Below are 20,093 nucleotides of genomic sequence, written 5' to 3'. Positions count from 1 at the left end.
TTCCCTGTATCAATGGAAAAGGCTTTAGTGGTCTTCTATGTATGGTTTAGTTATTTATTACATGGATTCCCCGCTCTCCTGCGGGTGAGTATTTTTGACCGTATGAAACCTTAGTACACCTTTAAAGATGTCACTTCTTATTTTGTGGTTGCCATGCCAAATTAAATATTTCCTCTCTCCAGAATCTTGACACGAAATCTGACATTATGACTTCCATATTTTTGACATGTTAAACAATCTTTAATTTTAGACCTGTTTCAAAACTCCCTTTTTATCTAAAGTTTTAGAAACAGTAATTTCCTACCAAATGTTTGATTTTATGAGTTAAAACGGCATAATTTCAATCTGGATTTAGAGCCTTTCACAGCACGGAAACAGCCCTCCAAAAGTGTCCAACATCTGCTCTTAGCGGCAGACAGAGAGTTATGCTTGATGTTAATGCTTTTAGACCTAAGCGCTGCATGTGACACAGTTATTCACTTGATATTACTAGAGGGCCTAAAATCATGGATTGTCATCAAACTTTACCATAGTGAATTTCCCCTCCTAAGCCCCCATTACGTGTGCTGTGCTTATTTAGTATTTATATGCTCTAGGACATGTTATTGCTTGTCATAACGTGTCCTTCCACTGTTATGCCGATTACACACACATACCTCCTGCTGGGACCACACGACCCTGGAAGCCTGGCGGCTGTAGTATTAGATTGTTTTAACTATGTGACAGTTGGATGGTACAGAACTTTCTTCAACTCTACTCTTTCAAATCTGAAGTACTCCTTATCAATCCTCTCCAGTCCCTTTTGCATATTTTCAAAACAACCTTGGTCCCTCGGTTACTGATTACTTTTAAAGCTCGTTTGGGTCTTGCTCCAAGCTACGTAACATACCTTTGACCTCTTACGAGCCCCCCTCAGCCTTAGATCCTCTGACAGGTCCTTGGAAGCTGTTCCAAAGTCTAGGCTTCTGTCCGGGATCCTTGGCTTTGGAACGACCTGCCTGAAGAGATAAGACTAGCACTATCAGTCTGGCCTTTTTATGATTGCTCGATTGTTTTATGCTGTATTTTCTTTCTTTGTCTTTTTATGTTGTGTTGTGTGTGTGTGTTTTATTTGTTATGAAGCACTCTCTAAATAAAGATTATTTTTATTATATTATTATTGTCATAATCTATTTTTTTCAGACGTGCTCCTCCTGTGGATCCAGAGATTTTGCGTACAATGAAGACTGTCGGTTTTATCGGATACGCCGCTAATCCTCGCACTCGTCCACGTAACCAAGTTTGTAAATTAAAGTATTTTGATGTAGATAACTTTGTGTTGTAGTTTTGGACACATTCTGATCCCAGAACCCATAAAACCTCTGAAGTTCTCTGTTAGTGACTCTTGGAGATTTTGGGGTCATTCCTTCTGGCTGTGTTGGGATGGACAAGTCCTTGTACTGACATTTAAACACAGTCAGTTTATTTAGAAATCTTAACTCTTCCCCTGATGTTGGAAAGTACAGATTTCCTATTATATTTCCTGTTTTGGTTTAAACCAAGTGTTAGTGAAAACATACACAATATATTTAAAATATGCATATGAAGTAAACTCAAAAGATATTAAAGTTCATTATGTTTTTCTATTTTATTATTTTTATTACTTGGTATAAATATTTTATTTGATTCAAAACGATAAGTATGTTTTTACCAGATTTTTTGGGGTTGGCCATTGAATATACAATACTTTTCCTATTAAAAACTCCACAAAATTTTAAAATGCAATTTATTCAATATTATGTTAAACAAAATCCACTGTCTTTTCAGCAAAGTTTAAGACATTTTTGATTTTTGGGAAAGTTCTGTGGTTTATAATTAGAAACCTTTTAATGCTTCGGTTTTGTTATTTAATTGTCTGTGCTGGTTTCAGGTGCCGTACAAAATCAAGGACGTGGAGCAGGAGTACGACAGCTATAACCAGGTTCCAGAGTCTCCCATCGGCCGCGACGAGGAACCTCACCTCTACATGGTTCCCAAAAAATTCAGAAAGGTTTTTTTTTTTTTTTTGCATTAGACGCACTTTATTGAGCCACAAGAGAAATAACTAATGTGGTCAAAATACCTCAATTGTATTGTAAAAAAAATCAATACCCAGACAATAATTAATAATAGAACAAAAATAGGAGTTTGTTTTAAGCATATTATCAAGTTTCTGAAGCAAATAGAATAGTACAAATAAGTGAAGAGAATAGATAGATAGAAAAGGTTTGGTCCTAAGTTTGATATTGAAGCTAAAGCTGAGCTATTAGTGATCCGAATGGGTGAAAAGGTTTAATAGTGACAAATGGACTATTTTTTCTAGATTTAGTCTCGAGAGCATATGTCATTGTATGTCATGTATTGTCAAAGGTAATAGTTTTACCTGTTTCCAGGTTATTGACGCTGGCAATGGAAAAGCACTGTATGTGTGCTCACAGTATTTACCCAACGATTTATCCGTCTGTGCATTATTGTCCTTAACCCACAAGTCCAAGTCAAGTCTCTGCATTGAGTTTCAAGTCCTTTCAAGCCATTATTCCACATTGTCAGCTCATATACTTATATAGTTCTTTTAAAAAAAAAATATTTATATTTTTTTTGTAAATTTCCGTACATTAAAAAGATTGCAGTAACAAATAGAGAAGTGGGAGGGACATGTTCCAGTTTGTTCCTATAAAAAAATGACACATTTTGTTTTTTGAGGAGGAGCAGCAAGTTGTCTCAAGGCCAAGTCAAGTCAAGTCTTAGTTAATTTTATAAAGTCAAGTCCCAAGTCCGACTCGAGTCTACACCTCTGAATTAAAACAATAAAATCCATATCCAAAAATAACACAAATAGCTTTTCTAAATAGTTTTCAAATGGTCAAGAATCTGTATCAGGATTATTGAAACACCAAATAAGCATACTAAAGAAACTACCATTAAATTCTGTTGAGTATTCGTATTGAGTATCGAGACTTTTCCGAGATTGAAATTTGGGAGCACACTCCACCAGTTTGTGAGATTGTCCTTAATTTTTCACCAGGTCACAATCAAATACTCTAAACTTGGACTGGAGGATTTCGACTTCAAACACTACAACAGAACGCTCTTTGCAGGTCTGGAACCGCACATCCCAAATGCTTACTGCAACTGCATGATCCAGGTACGCCGCAAATCAAAAGATCCCTCACGATTCGATACAGCACACGATCCATGGCTCACGATACTATAATATAACACTGTGGCGATACATGCCATGATCCATATATATCACGTGATATTCTTTGATATGTCACTATTTTAGAAGGAACAAATGCTTATTTACAGTATTTCTTTGTTAAATCACATTCTGTTTATTAACCACACTCAGTTTAGTATTAAAAACAGTGAATATGCCGACTGCAATACTTAAATATGTGTATGTTCTCAAAATAAGCAACAAAATCTGCTGCTACAAATTAATTTTGTGAAATAAACCAAGAAACACTGAATCAACTAATTAAGTATCACAATGTATCACCCTTAAACTACACACATAGTAGTTGTTCTACCCTCTGTCACACTTCTGTTCTGTTAAATAAAGAGCTTAAAATCTAAGAAAAATAAGAGGTCAAAATGTGTTGTTCAGAGATGTATAGAAAGTGAGTCAATCGCCGCTTCCTACTACTGCACAATACAAGAGCGTAAGTTGCAGAGTTTGAATGATTTCTATGCGTTCTCTGCTTTGAAGGTGTTGTATTTCCTGGAGCCGATCCGCTGCCTGGTGCAGAATCACTTGTGTCAGAAGGAGTTTTGTTTGGCCTGTGAACTCGGCTTCCTCTTCCACATGTTTGACCTGTCGAGAGGAGATCCCTGCCAGGTAAAGACACGGACAAAAAGACACAATCGCACCTCAGTCATATTTTGCCTCCTGATGACGTCTTAGGCAGTGCATGTACATTTGAGACAATCTAACCAGAAGTAAGAGCCTTCTAACACATACAACATGCACTTACAAGACACGAGGATAACTATACACACAGAGAAGTAATAGTACTGATAAATAATGTCTTTATTTGTGGAAAAATCTAGCCATACGTAAACCAAAACTCCAGCTTCCTCATGTGTTCCCCTTTCTGCTGTGGTCTATATATCCTTTACAAGGTATTTGACTAAGAAAAAGGAGGAATGACACACTAAAAGGCCAAAGAGTAAATATCAGGCTCTAGGCAAGTATAGTCGTACATACTAGCCGGAGAAGTTATTTCATAAAAGAAAAGTGGGGAATGTGGTCCAGGGTTTGCTACTGGGCTCCTCTGCTGTTACTTTGACACTGCACTTGTGTTCACTCTGAGACGTTTGGCAGAGACTGATTTAGATGATGTGAGGGAAGGGCTCACTCAAAAATATCACTCACAGTTCGTCTTTTGTCTTATGACAGTTCTAAGTATAATCTTTGCCCTTGTCTCACTGTGAGACCTACAACTGACTCAGGTTTTCCTTATTTCAGGATTTTTTTCTTTCTACAGCGTTGCCTTGGCTGGCACTAAACCCAGCATGTTCTGAAGATACTGTGCAGCATAGTAACATTTAACGTTCCCTTCCAAGGCCAGTAACTTCCTGCGGGCGTTCCGTACGATCCCTGAGGCGTCTGCACTGGGCCTGATCCTGGCCGACTCGGACGAGCAGACGGGGAAAGCTCGTCTCGGGCGTCTCATCCAGAGCTGGAACCGCTTCATCCTCACTCAGCTGCACCAGGAGACTCAGGAGCAGGAGGGACCCCAGGCCTACAGAGGCACCAGCAGGTCAGGAACACCACACAAGTCAATATGACTCTTACAATGAGTAAGTCACTTTGTTGCACATTGATGCCTTGTACATTTCTTTATGTACATTCATTTATTTCATCTTTATTTATCCAGGTAGGGTTGATTGACAACACATTTTTATTTACGATGACGACCCGAGCAAGAGGCAGCAGCACAAAGAGCAGAGCGACAACACAAAAAACATTCAGATTAAACAATAAATCTTTCAAACATTAAATCTTTTACACATCTTGGACTATTTACAATATAAAAAGTATGAATGAGCCATTTGAAAACAGGTGCACTCATCAAAAATCACATTTCTTAAGGATGACATGATTTGTGCTGATTTTATTTGTATTCCCCAAAGTATTGGTGGAACAAATCATGTAGTTATTTAAGTAAAAGTACAGAGATACATGAGCCATAAGTCTTTGTGTTGTTCCAGTTCACGGCTTAATTTATAGTTTTAAACCCTCGTCGTTACTGTTATTTCCGGTTTATATCGGCGTTTGTATTGTCTTTTAAAAATGCAATCGTTATTATTATTAATTTTGAATGCATGTTTTATCCACTACGGGCGGCGCACCAGAAAAACTTTGAGTAGCACTAATTAGAAAAGTGCTTTTTCTCCAGTTTTGAGGCGCGAGTGCACACATCATTCTGATCAGACGTGAATGTATTTTCGATTAACAACGCAAGAACTGAACTCAAGACTGAACGCACAAGACCACGCACAGGCCTGGTTTTTCCTTGTACGCCCTTGTCTAACGCTCCTCTCCGTGTGTGCAGTGCGCTGGGCTCGTCGGGGGACTCGGTCATTGGGAAACTGTTTGGCTGCGAAGTGGAGAACAGCAGCTTGTGTCGCTGTGGGAAAGAGACGGTGCGCTCGTCTCTCACTCTGCTCTTCACCATGCACTATCCCGAACACCACTCGCAAGGTGCACGCAGGATAAACGGCCTTCTCCACTCCACACACACACTCTTATCTCTGTCGTTATTTATTGTATGTGTTTTCTGTTCCTAGACAAAGTAAAGGAATACGAGTTTGCGGAGATTCTGAAGAGGAGCATTTGTCTGGAGCAGAGCACTCAGGCGTGGTGCGAGAACTGCGAGAAATACCAGCCCACGGTCTGTTGGATGCACTTTTTGTACTTTTGCATGTGCACGTATTTATTTTTGTGTGTACAGAGAAGGGTTAGTGTAAACAAACCAAGCAGATTCAGGTTCAAACTCCTCCTTTTGGGCAGGATTAATCTAGAGTATAAAGTAGGGCTGCAACATTTAATCAAATAATTATGAATTGTCAACTATACATCATATTTTGGTAATATTTATTTCATATTTACTTTCCAATACTTGAACAGATATTTTTATATAATAAAAGTCTTAATGTTAAATTAAAATGCTAAAACTGAATAAACCATTTCTGTTTTTCATCAATAGTACACGTCATTTGAAACTATTCTCTAACTAGAAGCCTTCAGTTGCCATATTTCAAAGCCTTATTTGGTTGATTATGTATTTAAAAAGTCTCAATAGTCGTTAGAAATAAACGTTTGACTAGTCGACACCTAAAATGAGTTGCTGCCAGTGCTTTCAGATTGAAAATGACATATTTTGATTTCAGAAACAGTGTCCAGATGACTCGCTTTGAAGCCTTTTCTGGGATTACACCGATTGGCTCGTGTAGTAATGTCTTCAGTGTTTGTTCTTCAGGTTCAAACCCGAAACATCCGCTGTCTCCCCGACGTCCTGGTCATTAACTGTGAAGTGAACAGCACCAAAGAGGCAGAGTTTTGGAGGGTCCAGGCCGAGGTATGAAACAACACTAGAGAGTTCATATTTCCTCACAAAACACATTTACATGGCCAGAAATCACATCTGAGTAATCAGATAACATGATCAAGAGAGCATGATCAAGAGAAATTCGATCAGAAACAAATTAGTGGATTAACTGTTAACTGTTTCATCTGAAAGACAAAGTACAATTCATTTAAAATAACTCTTTCAATCATTAACATTTTCTCTTTCATTTTTGTCTTTGACTCATACGTTTCTCCCCCTTTTTTTTGCATAATTTTCAAAAAAATATGCAATACAATTCAAAACCGGCACAGAAACAATCTTACTCACATGAGATGTACCTGTTAACATGACATTTCAATGATCTGATATCACGTTTCAGCTCTTTTCTGTTCCTCTTCCAGTACGCGTTCAACAAAGCCAAGCAGAAAGAGGCGAGCGAGCCGCCCAAACCCAAAGAACCGCCGCCCCCGATGCCAACGGAGTGGTGCCTGGAGTAAGAGCCTTTCACCAGGACATGTTTAGTGATATTATACAGTCTAATCATGGTCTGACACTGCGACAATCTGCCAAATGCATGTATGTAATCGCAGTATAATAAGCTATTATACTGTGATTTCATAAACTTGACCAATCCCCAGATATGAGATAAACATGTTCGAATCAAAAGCTTTTGCTGAGAACAATTTTAATGGTGATTTAGTCTTACTTACATTACCGTACATACCGTAAACATTGGACATTATGGTTATTTGGTGTTTAGTTCTCAAGATGATTATCCAATCAGAAAGCAGAATGAGACTCACATTTGACCTTCAAAAAGCACCTGCAGCCAGTCAGTGCTAGAGCAAACACTTGTGTCTGTATCTGCAGGTTAAAGCTCTGGTAACACAGATTTACTTGAGTGTAGTACCTTTTTTAAAGTAGAACATGGTTCCTTAACAATGTAAAATGTTACATTTGACTTTCGGCTGGACAATAGAGCAAAAAACAAATGAATCACCCCCGTTTCCTTAATGTCCATTGATCCCAATTCACGATTCAGTTTAATGCTTACTTATTAAAAACAAATAAAATGGCTTTCAGTGTTAATTTCATGAACATAAACAAAACAGTGCCTTTTAACACACAAGAATTTTATTTATGAACCCTGACAGACGATTGGCCAGACTTATTGATTAAAAAGACCCAATATTATAATTTAAACTATTTATTAAAATGTGATTTCCCCTCCCCTAGCGGGCAATAACAAAAATCTCAATATTTTTTGGAGCGTTTGGACTACGATAGTCTGACGATATTATGTCAAATGTGTTAGTTGAGGTTTGATTATCAGACAAAATGTGAACAAATTTTAATTAAACTTAAAATTTATTTTTCTTTTTTTAATCATCTATTTTATATTATAAACAATTTACTAGTCATTAAAATTGTACTAAACGGCATTCACAATATACATGCTCTAATCTTATACTATAATATAATATAAAGCTACATGAATTGTTTTAAACTAAGAACATTGTTTTGCCCGGTGCTTGTGGTTAGTTTGCCGGCTTCACCTCTCCCTCTGGTGGCTTTAGTTCGGAGGAGGGGTGCGGTGTGGAGGGCTTGAGCTTCGACACTCGAGCCGAAGACCTGAGACACGTGTGGATCCCTCTGACTCTAAAGATGTGCATCAGTAAAACCCAAGGCCTCGAGATCTGCAGCTGGAGCGAGACCGAGGAGGTGAGAATTCAACCGTCATATTTCTGTCCTTGGACTGTGTTGGATTTATAATACACATCACAACTTTTCCCCTCTTCTAATACGTTTCCTGACGAATCATGTGTATTTTAAGCACAGCTAATGCCAGACTAGTCACAACAGAGCCCTAACCAAGGTGGTTGACATGATGTTGCCTCAGAATAGTAAACGGACTGAATGGATTGCTTTTACCAAAAAGGTCCGTTAGTGGGCGTTTCCTCAGGTGCGACAGTATCTTTTGACGGAGCACAATTCCAGGTCCTGACACATTGACTGAGGAGTCTTTTAAGAAATTAAAGCAACTACTGGACACGCTGAGATAATTGACATCCATCCATCCATTTTCTACCGCTTGTTCCCTTTTGGGGTCGTGGGTGACTGGAGCCTATCCCAGTGACTTCGGGCCTTAGGCTGGGTACACCCTGGACAGTGGCCAACTTGTTGCAGGGCCAACACAGAGACATAGACATTACAGACAGTTCCCTCTCACATTCATTCACTAGGGCCAATTTAGAGTCACCAATTTTGCCTAACACATGCATGTCTTTGGACGGTGGGAGGAAGCCGGAGAACCCGGAGAGAACCCACGGTAACACGGGGAGAACATGCAGACTCCACCCAGAGAGATCATGTGATGTTGGTCTGGTCGTCGATCATGGGAATCAAACCCATGATCTCCTTCTTGGGAGGCAAGAGTGCTAACCGCCATTGCCACCGTGCACCCGATAATTGACATTGTATTATTTAATCATTTTATACTTGGTGATGGTAAACGTTGTCAATCTGTTCCAACACCAATCACGGAGCTGAACTGCCAATTCCAAATCTACTCAAATATACAATATCACAAGAAACTATTAGGACTGCAGAATGTGTATAATGATTTAACAAATGCCATTGTAAATAACTGAGTCTAACGCTTGAAAAATTAACTTTTTTTAAAAAATCCCTCTTCCGTCGGAAGATTAATTTACATTATATCTACAGAAAGATATGTTAATAAAACTTCAGGAATGTGCTAAATTGTGTGGTGGAAGTTCAAGTATCGCACAACAAACATGAACAAACCGTAAAATTAAATTCAGAAATGCAGAAATATCACTTATTTGTTTATTGTCAGTTCTTTTCATCTGTCTGTTGTCATTTTAATAGTTTTAATTATAGACAATTCTATATTCTAATTTTGCATATCTTCAGAACAAAACTTACGATATTACCAGTACCCATTTTCCAATACACCACATCAAGCTGGAGGATTGCCTGTTGTGCGTGTGTGCATTTTGTGATGACATTTACATTTTAATTTAATTTAACTGGACTTGCTCTGCCCAAAAAGTATAAAATATCACACTGAGCAGCCCTGAAGCGTTTGTGATTTGCTGGTTTGCAGTTGAGTTCGGAGGAGGAGGCCGAGGGAGCGTCTCTGTACGATCTGACGGTGACCGTGCCTCACGTTCTGGACGCTCGAACCGGAGGAAACCTGATCGCTCACATCAAAGTGGGAGAGACGTACCACCAGAGGAAAGAGGTTAGATACACTGAGATATCGATCTTTTTAGAGCAATCCTTTTTACCCAGGGCCCGCATAATGAAATTTATGAGAAGTGGAGGGCCAGTTAAAGGTCAAAACTGGTGTCAAATACAGTCAATCATTCAGATTTAGTGCATTGAACATGTTATTCTGGCTTGGAAATTGCAACATTTATGTCTAGTCTACGAGTGCGTTGACTGTATTCTCACTTGTACTAGTTTGAGTCCAGTTTGAGTCCAGTTTGAGTCCAGTTTGAGTCCAGTTTGAGTCCAGTTTGAGTCCAGTTTGAGTCCAGTTTGAGTCCAGTTTGAGTCCAGTTTGAGTCCAGTTTGAGTCCAGTTTGAGTCCGAATGTAGATCTAGATCCAGATTCACAGTAGTTCTAATTTAACATTTATGACGATAGAGAATTTCCAATATCACTGTACTACTCATGGTAATCTGGACCAATTTAAGCAGGACCAACAAAAATTGGTCTGAGGGCCACATTTGGCTCCCAGGCCATTGTTTGGACACCCCTGATTTAGAGCTTTAAACCACAAAAGAAACTACAGTGGGATGTTGTTTTCATGTATGTTTAGGTAATCCCCTAGCACACTTGATGACTTGTTTCAACACGTTATACACATACGTGACTTGCTTCTGTGCATTGTTTAAGTCCATACATTTTGCACAAAGTTGAAAAACACAAATACTGCTGCTAATTGCTGCAATGCTACAATGAAATAGATTGTTGTAAAGTTGTAAGATTCCAAAGCAATAGAGTCTCAAAAATGTATAAAACCTAATATAATGTTTGTTTTCAGGGCGTGACACATCAGCAGTGGTATCTGTTCAACGACTTCCTTATAGAACCGATTGATAAGGTAAAGTAATAATATATGAGTCGTTGAAGATTAATTGCCGAATTTGTTTGATCCAAACACGTTCTGTTGCGTTACATTTCCCAGACTGAAGCTGTGCAGTTCGACGTGAGCTGGAAGGTTCCAGGGATTCTTTATTACGCCAAAAGGAACTACCACACCAAATATGACCTCCGCAGTAAGTCATTCAGTTCATTCGCTTTATTTGAAAAGGGACAATAAACAGTTTGAATGTTCCAGGGTAAGTCATCATTGGAAAAGTTTCATTATCAGTTTAATTATGGAAACGACTCTGAAAAGTACCAATTCTTCCAAAAGTAAACAGACTTCAGAGCGAAATGAGCCGCCACAAATTGCACTTTTGTATTTCGTTACGTTACAATGAAAAAGCTGACAAATGGTGGGTGGGTCAAAACTAGCCCCGTAAGATCATGAAAACAGACGATGTAATACAATAAAGGACTTTGAATATTTTCATACGACAGAGTGCTTTTCCTCACTGCTGTCACACCGTCTAGTAACAATACCAAGTCTACTTCATCTGTTTTAAGAGTAAAGTTACTTCAAAATAATATTGCACAAGTAGAATGAAGGAGCGTAAGAAACACAAATGTTCAAATCATTTAATAATGTCGACATCGAGCTTTTGTCTCACAGTGAGAGACGGTTACGCTGTGAAATGTTTGACTCAAGTAGAAGTAAAACTAGTCTTAAAAGTCAGGGGCGTAGCCAAGGGGGGTTCGGGGGGTTCGAACGAACCGCCCATTTGGGCCGAAAAGGTCCGTCTTGAGGGACCACAGATATTAGCCCTTCGGGGTCGACGCCCGCACCGGTGCGTTTTGAAACATGGTCGGCTTTAGCACCGCGCAGCATGAAAACTAAGTGACGTAGACGGCTGCCGTCGACGTCAAAGAGGAAGAACGAACGAGAGGAATCGTGCTGTTTTTGAGTAGTTTTGGAGAGTTTTAGTATTTCAAGTATTTCATTGTCAGTAATATAGTTGTTGTGAAGCAAAATGAGGGGCACACTTCATGTTGATCAAGTTTAGTCCTGGTTTAGACCTGCTTTAGACCTGGTTTAGACCTGGTTTAGACCTGGTTTAGTCCTGGGTTGGACCTGGTTTAGACCTGCTTTAGTCCTGGTTTAGTCCTGGTTTAGACCTGGTTTAGACCTGGTTTAGACCTGGTTTAGACCTGGTTTAGAGTTCCTTCTGAACATCACTCACATGGAAGTGCAAGGCCTGTGATGTGGCTCTCTGTGTCATTTTGGACAGAAACTGTTTTGAGAAGTAGCACAAATAGAAAAACGCCTGAGGATTTACCTACTTTTTATTGTAAATAGTGGTTTATTCCTTGTATATATCACAAGAATACTTTTATATGTTCATATTTGCACCTTGTGGTTCAGTTTGAACCTTTTTAAACGGTTGGTTGAGCATGTTTTAGGGTTTTACAATGAAAAAAAACATAATTTTTCTAGACGGACTTTGTGTTTTCTGTGTGTGTTTAGGTCCAGTTATGTTGAAATAGTATGTCAAAGTGAAAAACTAACTAACTGATCATATAGGTGAGGTTGTGCTGAAAAAAAAGATGCCCAACATTGGTCTGGTAAACATTTCTTAATGTAGTATATCAGGGCAAAATTGAAGGTACCCAAAAACGGCCAAAAAAGCTCCGGACCCCGAAGGGTTTAGGTAGTGAGCCTCACCAGCCAGGAGGACCAATCAGAAGCGAGCACAAAACGAAACTAGTGTGCAAAAATGACCTAGTTTCGTTTTCGCTAAAACCGTGTTGATACTTGATACTGGTCCAGACCACAACAGATGTAACTATGGGAAGGAAGGAACAGAGAGAAAGGGAGAGAAAGAGGGCAGCCCAAAGCTGTGTATCCATGTTCAAATTTCTGCCAAAAAGGTCCACCTTGACACAAAAAGAACCCCCCCATAGAAATCCTGGCTACGGCCCTGAAAGTACAGCTTCTTCAGACAGTTTCTCAGGTTTAATCAGTGGTGCAAAGTATTGAAGTAAAGAAGAAACGTACGTAAATACATTTACTGTGAATACGTTTTACTTTTACTTCAGTACATTCGAGAGCAGTAGCTGTACTTTCTAGTCCACAGTACATTTTTAACTGGACTCAAGAGTAAAAAAGTACATTTCTTCATAGTTTACCATAGGCCATGACGACAACCTGCCTCAAGATTGTGAGTTAAAGACTGGGACAAAAATATATACATAAAAATGACTAGATATATAGGATCCTGGACTACCTCACAGACCGACCCCAGTTTGTGAGAGCACGGGACTGTGTCTGACACACGGACCTGCAGTGTGGGGGCGCCCCAGGGCACTGTCCTCGCGCCCTTTCTCTTCACCCTTTACACTGCAGACTTCAGACATGACACGGACAGCTGTGTCCTGCAGAAGTTCTCTGACGACTCTGCCATCATCGGACTCATCACGGACGACGATGACGCGGAATACAGAGGACTGGCGCAGGACTTTGTGGACTGGTGTCAGCGGAACCACCTCCTCATCAACGCGGGGAAGACCAAGGAGATGGTGGTGGATTTCCGCAGACGCCACCGCACTGCCCCCTCACCAGTGAACATCCAGGGACGGGACATTGAGAGAGTGGACTCATACAAGTACCTGGGTGTTCATCTGAACCACAAACTGGACTGGACTCATAACACAGACGCACTGTACAGGAAGAGCCAGAGTCGGCTCTACCTCCTGAGGAGACTCAGGTCTTTTGGAGTGACAGGGCCGCTCCTGAAGATCTTCTACGACTCTGTGGTGGCATCGGCCCTCCTGTATGGTGTGGCCTGCTGGAGCAGCAGCATCACAGAGAGGGAGAGGAAGAGGCTGGACAGAGTCATCAAGAAGTCCAGCTCCGTCCTGGGCTGTGCTCTGGACTCGGTGCAGGAGGTGGGGGACAGAAGGGTCCTGGCTAGATTCACATCTATGCTGGACCATGAGTGTCACCCCCTGCAGGACACTCTCTCCGCTCTGGAGAGCGGTTTCAGTGAGAGACTGATCCACCCTCGATGTGTGAAGGAAAGGTTCCGTAGGTCTTTCCTTCCTGCTGCTGTCAGACTTTATAACAAAAACTGTTAGTACTGAACACTCGCAATACTGACCTAACCTAATACTGATGTGCAATTCTGTCATATGTGCAATTGCTGTTGGAATTCATGTGCAATTACTGTGAAATTCATGTGCAATCTATGTGCTGTCGTGACACATATTCATGTGCAATTACTGTCGGGATCACATGCAATGGTATTTATTTATTTATTTGTCTATGGGAGTTTTTATTTATTTATAGGAGATCTTCTACTGAAAGTGTTTTTCAGACTTCCTATAAGTGATCTGTTCTTCTGTATCTACCTCTGTATCTACCTGCGTTGCACCAATGAAATTTCCCCATGTGGGACAATAAAGGAATATCTTATCTTATCTTATCTTATCTTATATATTAAGTTGTAGATTCAGCCGCTTCCTTGGACCAAAACCTGGAACAGTTCTTTATCAAGATCAGCATATTCGACACTTTAATAGTTCTCAAACTCTGCAAAATACTTATATTTGTTTACTCTAAACATATATTTTTCACCAGGTACTTCAAACCGTTTATTTAAGATGAGTCTTTTTGTGCCCCTGTATCTGTCCTAGGACATAATGAAACATGAGCACTTGTGTTTAATGTACCTGGAGCTATAAATCAGACCTTCTCATGTGGCTCGTGTGTCTCCTTCAGTAAAGAACCCGATCGACGCGAGTGTGCTGCTCACGGAGGCGTCTTTGGCTCGGAAACAGAGGAAGAGCCACGCCACCTTCATCCCGCTCATGGTCAGCGAGATGCCTCAGGCCGGAGAGCTGGTCGGACTAGACGCAGAGTTTGTCACGCTCAACCAGGTACGGAACACTCCTGCTGTACAACAACATGGCCTTTTATCTGCAGAAACTTAGCTGAAACTCTTTAGAACACAAAGTTATAGGTACACTTTGTCACTTAAAAAGATGGTAAACAAATACATTCTAAATTCTGGAATGGAGGCAAAAGGAGAGTGGAATTAATCAATTACTTCTGAATATCTGTAAATATGACAAATCAAGGAGGTGAGTGAACCTCCTAGTTTATTTTCTAGGAGCATATGATTGACACTGTTTTTTTTAGTGTATCATTGCATAATTTACAACAAATATACTTTTTGTGAAGCTCAAATACCATTTCAAAACTAGAAAACTATATTCTTTAAATCCTTTGTTAGAGAAAAGCAAAGTAACTGACATTCTCTAACCCTGCTGTCACAGATCCACATACATTCAGTTACATTTGGTTTTATTGCTGCTTTAAACTTACTTGTCCCGATGGAATTTGGATACACGTTTAATGCTGTGGAACATTTCAGGCAAAGCAATAACAAACAAGCGGCCGATGCTCCACTAGAAAAGTTACAGAACATATTGCATTTTTACCAATGACAGGAAGTTAAAAGACTGGTCAAATATTGCTTCTTCCAAACAACATTTCTATCTAGAATTCTCTCTTTTGCTAATTGTGATTTGTTACGTCCATAGTCATATTCTGTTCAGAACTGCTTTAAAACTTGAAATCAAATAGATTTTCTCTTGTGATTTACTGTTTTTCTCTCTTCTGTATAATGTTCTTTGAATTGACTGTTCTTATTATTCTGCGGACCGTCTTTGAACGTTCTGAAAATAAAAAAATAAAAATAAAATAAGTATATTCTTACTACTGTTATTAACATGGTCTTCTTCTTCTTCGTTTCTTACCTCGCTGCGGCGCAGGAGGAGGCGGAGCTGCGCAGCGACGGCACCAAATCCACCATCAAACCCAGTCAGATGTCTGTGGCTCGGATCACGTGCGTCCGAGGCCAAGGGCCCAACGAGGGCGTGCCCTTCATCGACGACTACATCTCCACTCAGGAGCAGGTCACATGACACACTCCACCTCCAGAGCCCCATGTTATTTATTATATTGACTTTAAAAAATGGCTTCCTTGACAGTTTGCTTAGTTTGACCGTTTAAATTGCCCTTGACTGAACAAAGAAAAACTTGGAATCACGTTTTAGTCACCATTTTGTCCGAGTGCAGCTTCATTTCAGATTTAATGTAACACAATTTTATTTATTCATTTAAGAACAGGCACTTTTGTGAACATAGTTTGTGTTTGGTTAAAGGCGCTCATTTCCACCTGTAGTCTCTCCTTTAACTTCACAATCAAGGAAAATTGCTCTACATAAAAAGTTCAACATTAGGAGGTTAATACAACAGAAAGAAAGGTTTAAGAAGACGCTTTATAAAAAATAAAATACTAAAACTAGTAATAAAGCTAGATCCTAATTTAAGCAAGTATCATACCAAAAAATCACATTAAAGCAGAACTAAGTAACTGTGGTGATAGAGCGCCCCCTGCTGCTCGTTTGTGAAAATACATTGTCTCGAAATAACACCCTATAATCACACACAAGGCTGGTTTTACACCAAAAGGGGGCAAGAGGAGCCGACGGACACATCAAACGCCCCAAAAATACATACCGTATTTAACCATCACAGGGACCAACAAAGATGTTTTAATACTTAGATAGTTCTGCTTTAACAAGACGAAATTTGACCTTTCCTGGACAGTTTTTCACTGATTTTGACCTTTATCAGATCTAGTATAAGACCACAATGTTTAATAAAGAAAGTACTATTATTTTGTGCTGAAAATTTAAAACCTTGACCAAACAAAGAGCATTTTTAAAATTGCAGTATCAAAATTGCCATAGAGAATCGAGTGTTCAATCTAAACCTCAAAATTGAAAACTGAATTTCTTTTACAGCCATTTCATTTTTGAATGCTATTTATAATTTTGGAGAACAGCACTATTAGTTGTGTCTTGAGGTCAGAAAGTCCCCAAAACTACGACGTAAAGAGACATTTTTAAATTTACCGGTAGTAATGATCATTTAAGTATTTATTTATCTGTTATGTGATTTTAATTCATATTTTTTTGTTCTGTAACGCATTTTCAATTCCTCTGTGTGCAAACTGTGCTCTTCAGATGAAATTGCCTCGTCTCCTCTTCGCCAGAGGCCACTTTATCGAAACGGTGCCTCGTTCCATATTCACCCAAGTCTTTGTTCTTGCAGGTGGTGGACTATTTGACGCAGTATTCTGGCATCAAACCCGGAGATCTGGACGCCAAGATCTCCTCCAAACACCTGACGACTCTGAAGTCCACGTACCTGAAGCTACGGTTCCTCATCGACACCGGCGTCCGCTTCGTTGGACACGGATTGCAGAAGGACTTTCGCGTTATTAACTTATTTGTGAGTGGAAAACGTTCAAGTCCTTTTACATTTTTAACATTATAAACTAAATATAACACAAGTACACTCGTTTTTGAAGGTTTTGTTCATGCATTTCCTAATCTTCGTTTAGTCTCAGTTTTGTCTCCCAAGTTTTTATTTTTGCCAAAGTTTGAACGTATTTGTTTTAATGCAAGTGAAATTATTGTCAAAAAAGATATAGAAACATTGCAATAATATTTATAACACGTCACTTAACCGCCTCTCTATGGTGCAGCCTTATTTTAATCTGTTTTGATCTATTACATCTTAATAAGTATTTTGTTTTATGTAATGCGCAGGTTTTGAAAGACCAAGTTATAGACACTGTCCACTTGTTCCATTTGCCCCGAAAAAGGATGATTTCGCTGCGGTTCCTCGCCTGGTACTTCCTGGGTAAGTTCAAATGATCCGTTTAATGAAAAAGATTGAATCACCTTTATCATGTTGACAAAGTCCACACTCAGTTTTTCAGGATACGTTTTCATGTTTTTTACGCAGATGAAAAATGTATCTTTCAAGCCCTTTACATTCAAGTCTAAATTAAAAGTGTAACATTCTCAGTGAGATTACGGTTTTCGCTCCAAAGATCCAGAACGTGGAGGGCTTAGATATGATCGTGTGTAACTGAAGAGGGCCAAGGCACATGAGCTTCTGATGAGGCTGATAAATTAGATTTGTTTCATTTCATTTTTAACATGATTTCAGTATAATTTCGGATTATTATTATCTTTATTTTTTTATCACTGGCAAAACTGGATTGTAATTGTTTACTTTCCACCCCTGAATTGAAACATTGAATATTTAAAATATAATTAATTAATAAGACAAAAAGAACCTTCAGATCTCAACTGAAAAAAAAATAAATGTCATAAAGTTATGAATAAAAACATTAAATTTGACAAATTGGTCAGTATTTAAAATTTTAAATCTGGTTAAACTAATTATCTTCCATTCCTTTCCAACTTTTTTGCAGATCATAATCTAAAACACAACTCATACAAAAATACAGATACAGCAGTGTGCATTACACACGGGTAAATAACAGGAGAAAATGTGGACTTTATCTGTGTCTTTGTTGTGCCTCTCAGAACTGAACATTCAGGGAGAAACCCACGACAGCATCGAGGACGCTCGGACGGCGCTGCAGCTTTACAGAAAATACCTGGAGCTGAGTCGACGCGGCGGCTCAGACGAAGTGAGGAAAGTCCTGAAGGGGCTTTACGAGAAAGGCCGGCAGCTCGACTGGAAAGTCCCAGAGTCTGAGACTGGAGCAGAGGGGCAAGGTACGACAACCACAACAACACTACACAGAGAAACACTGCAACATATACACAGAGGGGCAAGGTACAACAACAACAGATTTCTGAACTTTCTGAAGGTCAAAGGTCATCTGCCTGATTCCATGCAAATGGGGAAAATTAAAACCATGAATCGAAATATTCTTCATGGCAAATATTATTTCTATTTTATCCCCACTTATCGCCAGAGTTAATGCCACACTGTGGGATATTATGGCCAAAGGAATGACATCACCATGGAAACAACAGGTTTTGTCTTTGAAAGTGCATAAGAGACAGTGTGGACATGTTAGGTCTGAAATATTCCACAGTATGGCATTAAACCTATGTGTCTAGCATTTACCACTCCACAGATCTGACCTGTAACTCGACTTGGGGGTGTCATCTGCTCGTCTCCGTGGAGATAGATCGGGTTAATGCCATACAGAAGTTACACATTGCCCTTTAACAGAAGTAATATAGATATTTTTAAACTGAATCAAAAGCTGGAGCAACTGTAATAAACAAGATTGTAATAAAACGAATGGAGGGATAAAGTCCAGCGTTGGGCAGGTGATGATGTTTACTGTGGTTACAGGAAATGGTGTTTGAATAAAGAGATAAGTGTTTTGTGTGACAGGTGCATTTGTGTGACAGGTGCAGCCGTGTTCCCGTCAGCGATGGGACTGTGAACTTCAGCTTTAGAAGAGACAAACATCTGAGTAGAACATCAGCTGCCTCAGGTGCAGGAATGTCACCACGCCACATTTCACAGTGAGAAGAAACATGACCATTACATGTTACATATTACATTACTGACAGATTCCTCTCCATTGTTCAGCTTTATGAAAATGATCAAGTAAATGAGACATAAACGACACAAATTCAAAGATATTAGGTTGTCATTTCAATTCCATTCTCTAAAATGTCAACATTTTTCCTCCTAAAATTCTTACAATTAATATTTGTTCATCACGATTATCGACTCACTAAAGAATCATGTCATTTATTATGGTTTTACTGGAAGAGAAGTAACAACATATTACTGCAAATCTGGAGGTGAATCGTGTCAGAATCTTTTCAAGTTGGAGTTTGGTTTGTTCTCATAATGTGGCATGTTTTACTCATGTTTAGATTTGTTCGCGTGTAGTTTATACTTGACATTTGATTTGTGTCGCCATTGTGACTGAACACCTATTTTTTTTATACAAACTGTATTTTCTATCATGTTTGTGCTTGTGCTAAATAAAATGTAAAACCTAAACGCGCCTTGGTTGTGATGTTTGTCAGTAAAACTCAGCCTCTCATTTATTATTAAAAGGTGCATCATGTAACTCTTCTGGTGTACATGTGCGCCCCCTGCTGGTTAGAGAGGGACGGCTCTTCATTAAACTGGTGACTACTATTTTAGAGGGCAACTGAACGATTATTTCTATTGTAGATTTTTTACTGTGGTGTAAGTATTAGTTTGAGTAAAAGTACAGATAGACAGCTAAATTTAACTTCGTAAAAGCATTGAAGTACATGTATACAACTACTTTTAGAGTATAACAGTAAAAGTAACAACAGATTTTAGAGTGAAATGTAGTGATCGTGATAAAGAATTTGCTGAATCCATTTAATATTTTAAGTACATTTTAAGTATTTTTGTTTACTTGAAGTCAACGTTCTGGCAAAATGTTTCTATAAACATGCTAAAAACAGACATTTAAAATTATTTC

At 39.1% G+C, this 20,093-nt stretch overlaps 1 protein-coding gene across 1 annotated transcript in view; it reads left to right on the top strand.

Moving 5' to 3' along the window:
- Positions 1–19,540, top strand: part of pan2 (poly(A) specific ribonuclease subunit PAN2) — a 29,219-nt gene extending 9,679 nt beyond the window's left edge. Inside the window, exons 8-26 of the mRNA XM_072449195.1 lie at positions 1,183–1,279; positions 1,910–2,029; positions 3,044–3,163; positions 3,731–3,859; positions 4,588–4,784; positions 5,580–5,728; positions 5,815–5,918; positions 6,507–6,605; positions 6,998–7,089; positions 8,174–8,318; positions 9,727–9,864; positions 10,673–10,732; positions 10,817–10,907; positions 14,492–14,649; positions 15,547–15,690; positions 16,895–17,074; positions 17,395–17,488; positions 18,184–18,378; positions 19,030–19,540. Coding sequence (XP_072305296.1) covers positions 1,183–1,279; positions 1,910–2,029; positions 3,044–3,163; positions 3,731–3,859; positions 4,588–4,784; positions 5,580–5,728; positions 5,815–5,918; positions 6,507–6,605; positions 6,998–7,089; positions 8,174–8,318; positions 9,727–9,864; positions 10,673–10,732; positions 10,817–10,907; positions 14,492–14,649; positions 15,547–15,690; positions 16,895–17,074; positions 17,395–17,488; positions 18,184–18,378; positions 19,030–19,064 — 2,347 coding nt within the window. The 3' untranslated portion in view covers positions 19,065–19,540. The remainder of the gene's footprint in view (positions 1–1,182; positions 1,280–1,909; positions 2,030–3,043; positions 3,164–3,730; positions 3,860–4,587; positions 4,785–5,579; positions 5,729–5,814; positions 5,919–6,506; positions 6,606–6,997; positions 7,090–8,173; positions 8,319–9,726; positions 9,865–10,672; positions 10,733–10,816; positions 10,908–14,491; positions 14,650–15,546; positions 15,691–16,894; positions 17,075–17,394; positions 17,489–18,183; positions 18,379–19,029) is intronic.
- Positions 19,541–20,093: the final 553 nt, after the last annotated feature.

This window comes from Eucyclogobius newberryi, unplaced genomic scaffold (genome assembly GCF_026437365.1).
Source record: "Eucyclogobius newberryi isolate DKJ021-1_F unplaced genomic scaffold, fEucNew1.0.hap1 SCAF_17, whole genome shotgun sequence".
Taxonomy (NCBI): Eukaryota; Metazoa; Chordata; class Actinopteri; order Gobiiformes; family Gobiidae; genus Eucyclogobius; species Eucyclogobius newberryi.
Note: the sequence above shows the minus strand (reverse complement) of the source record. Positions and strands in the feature narration are given on the sequence as shown.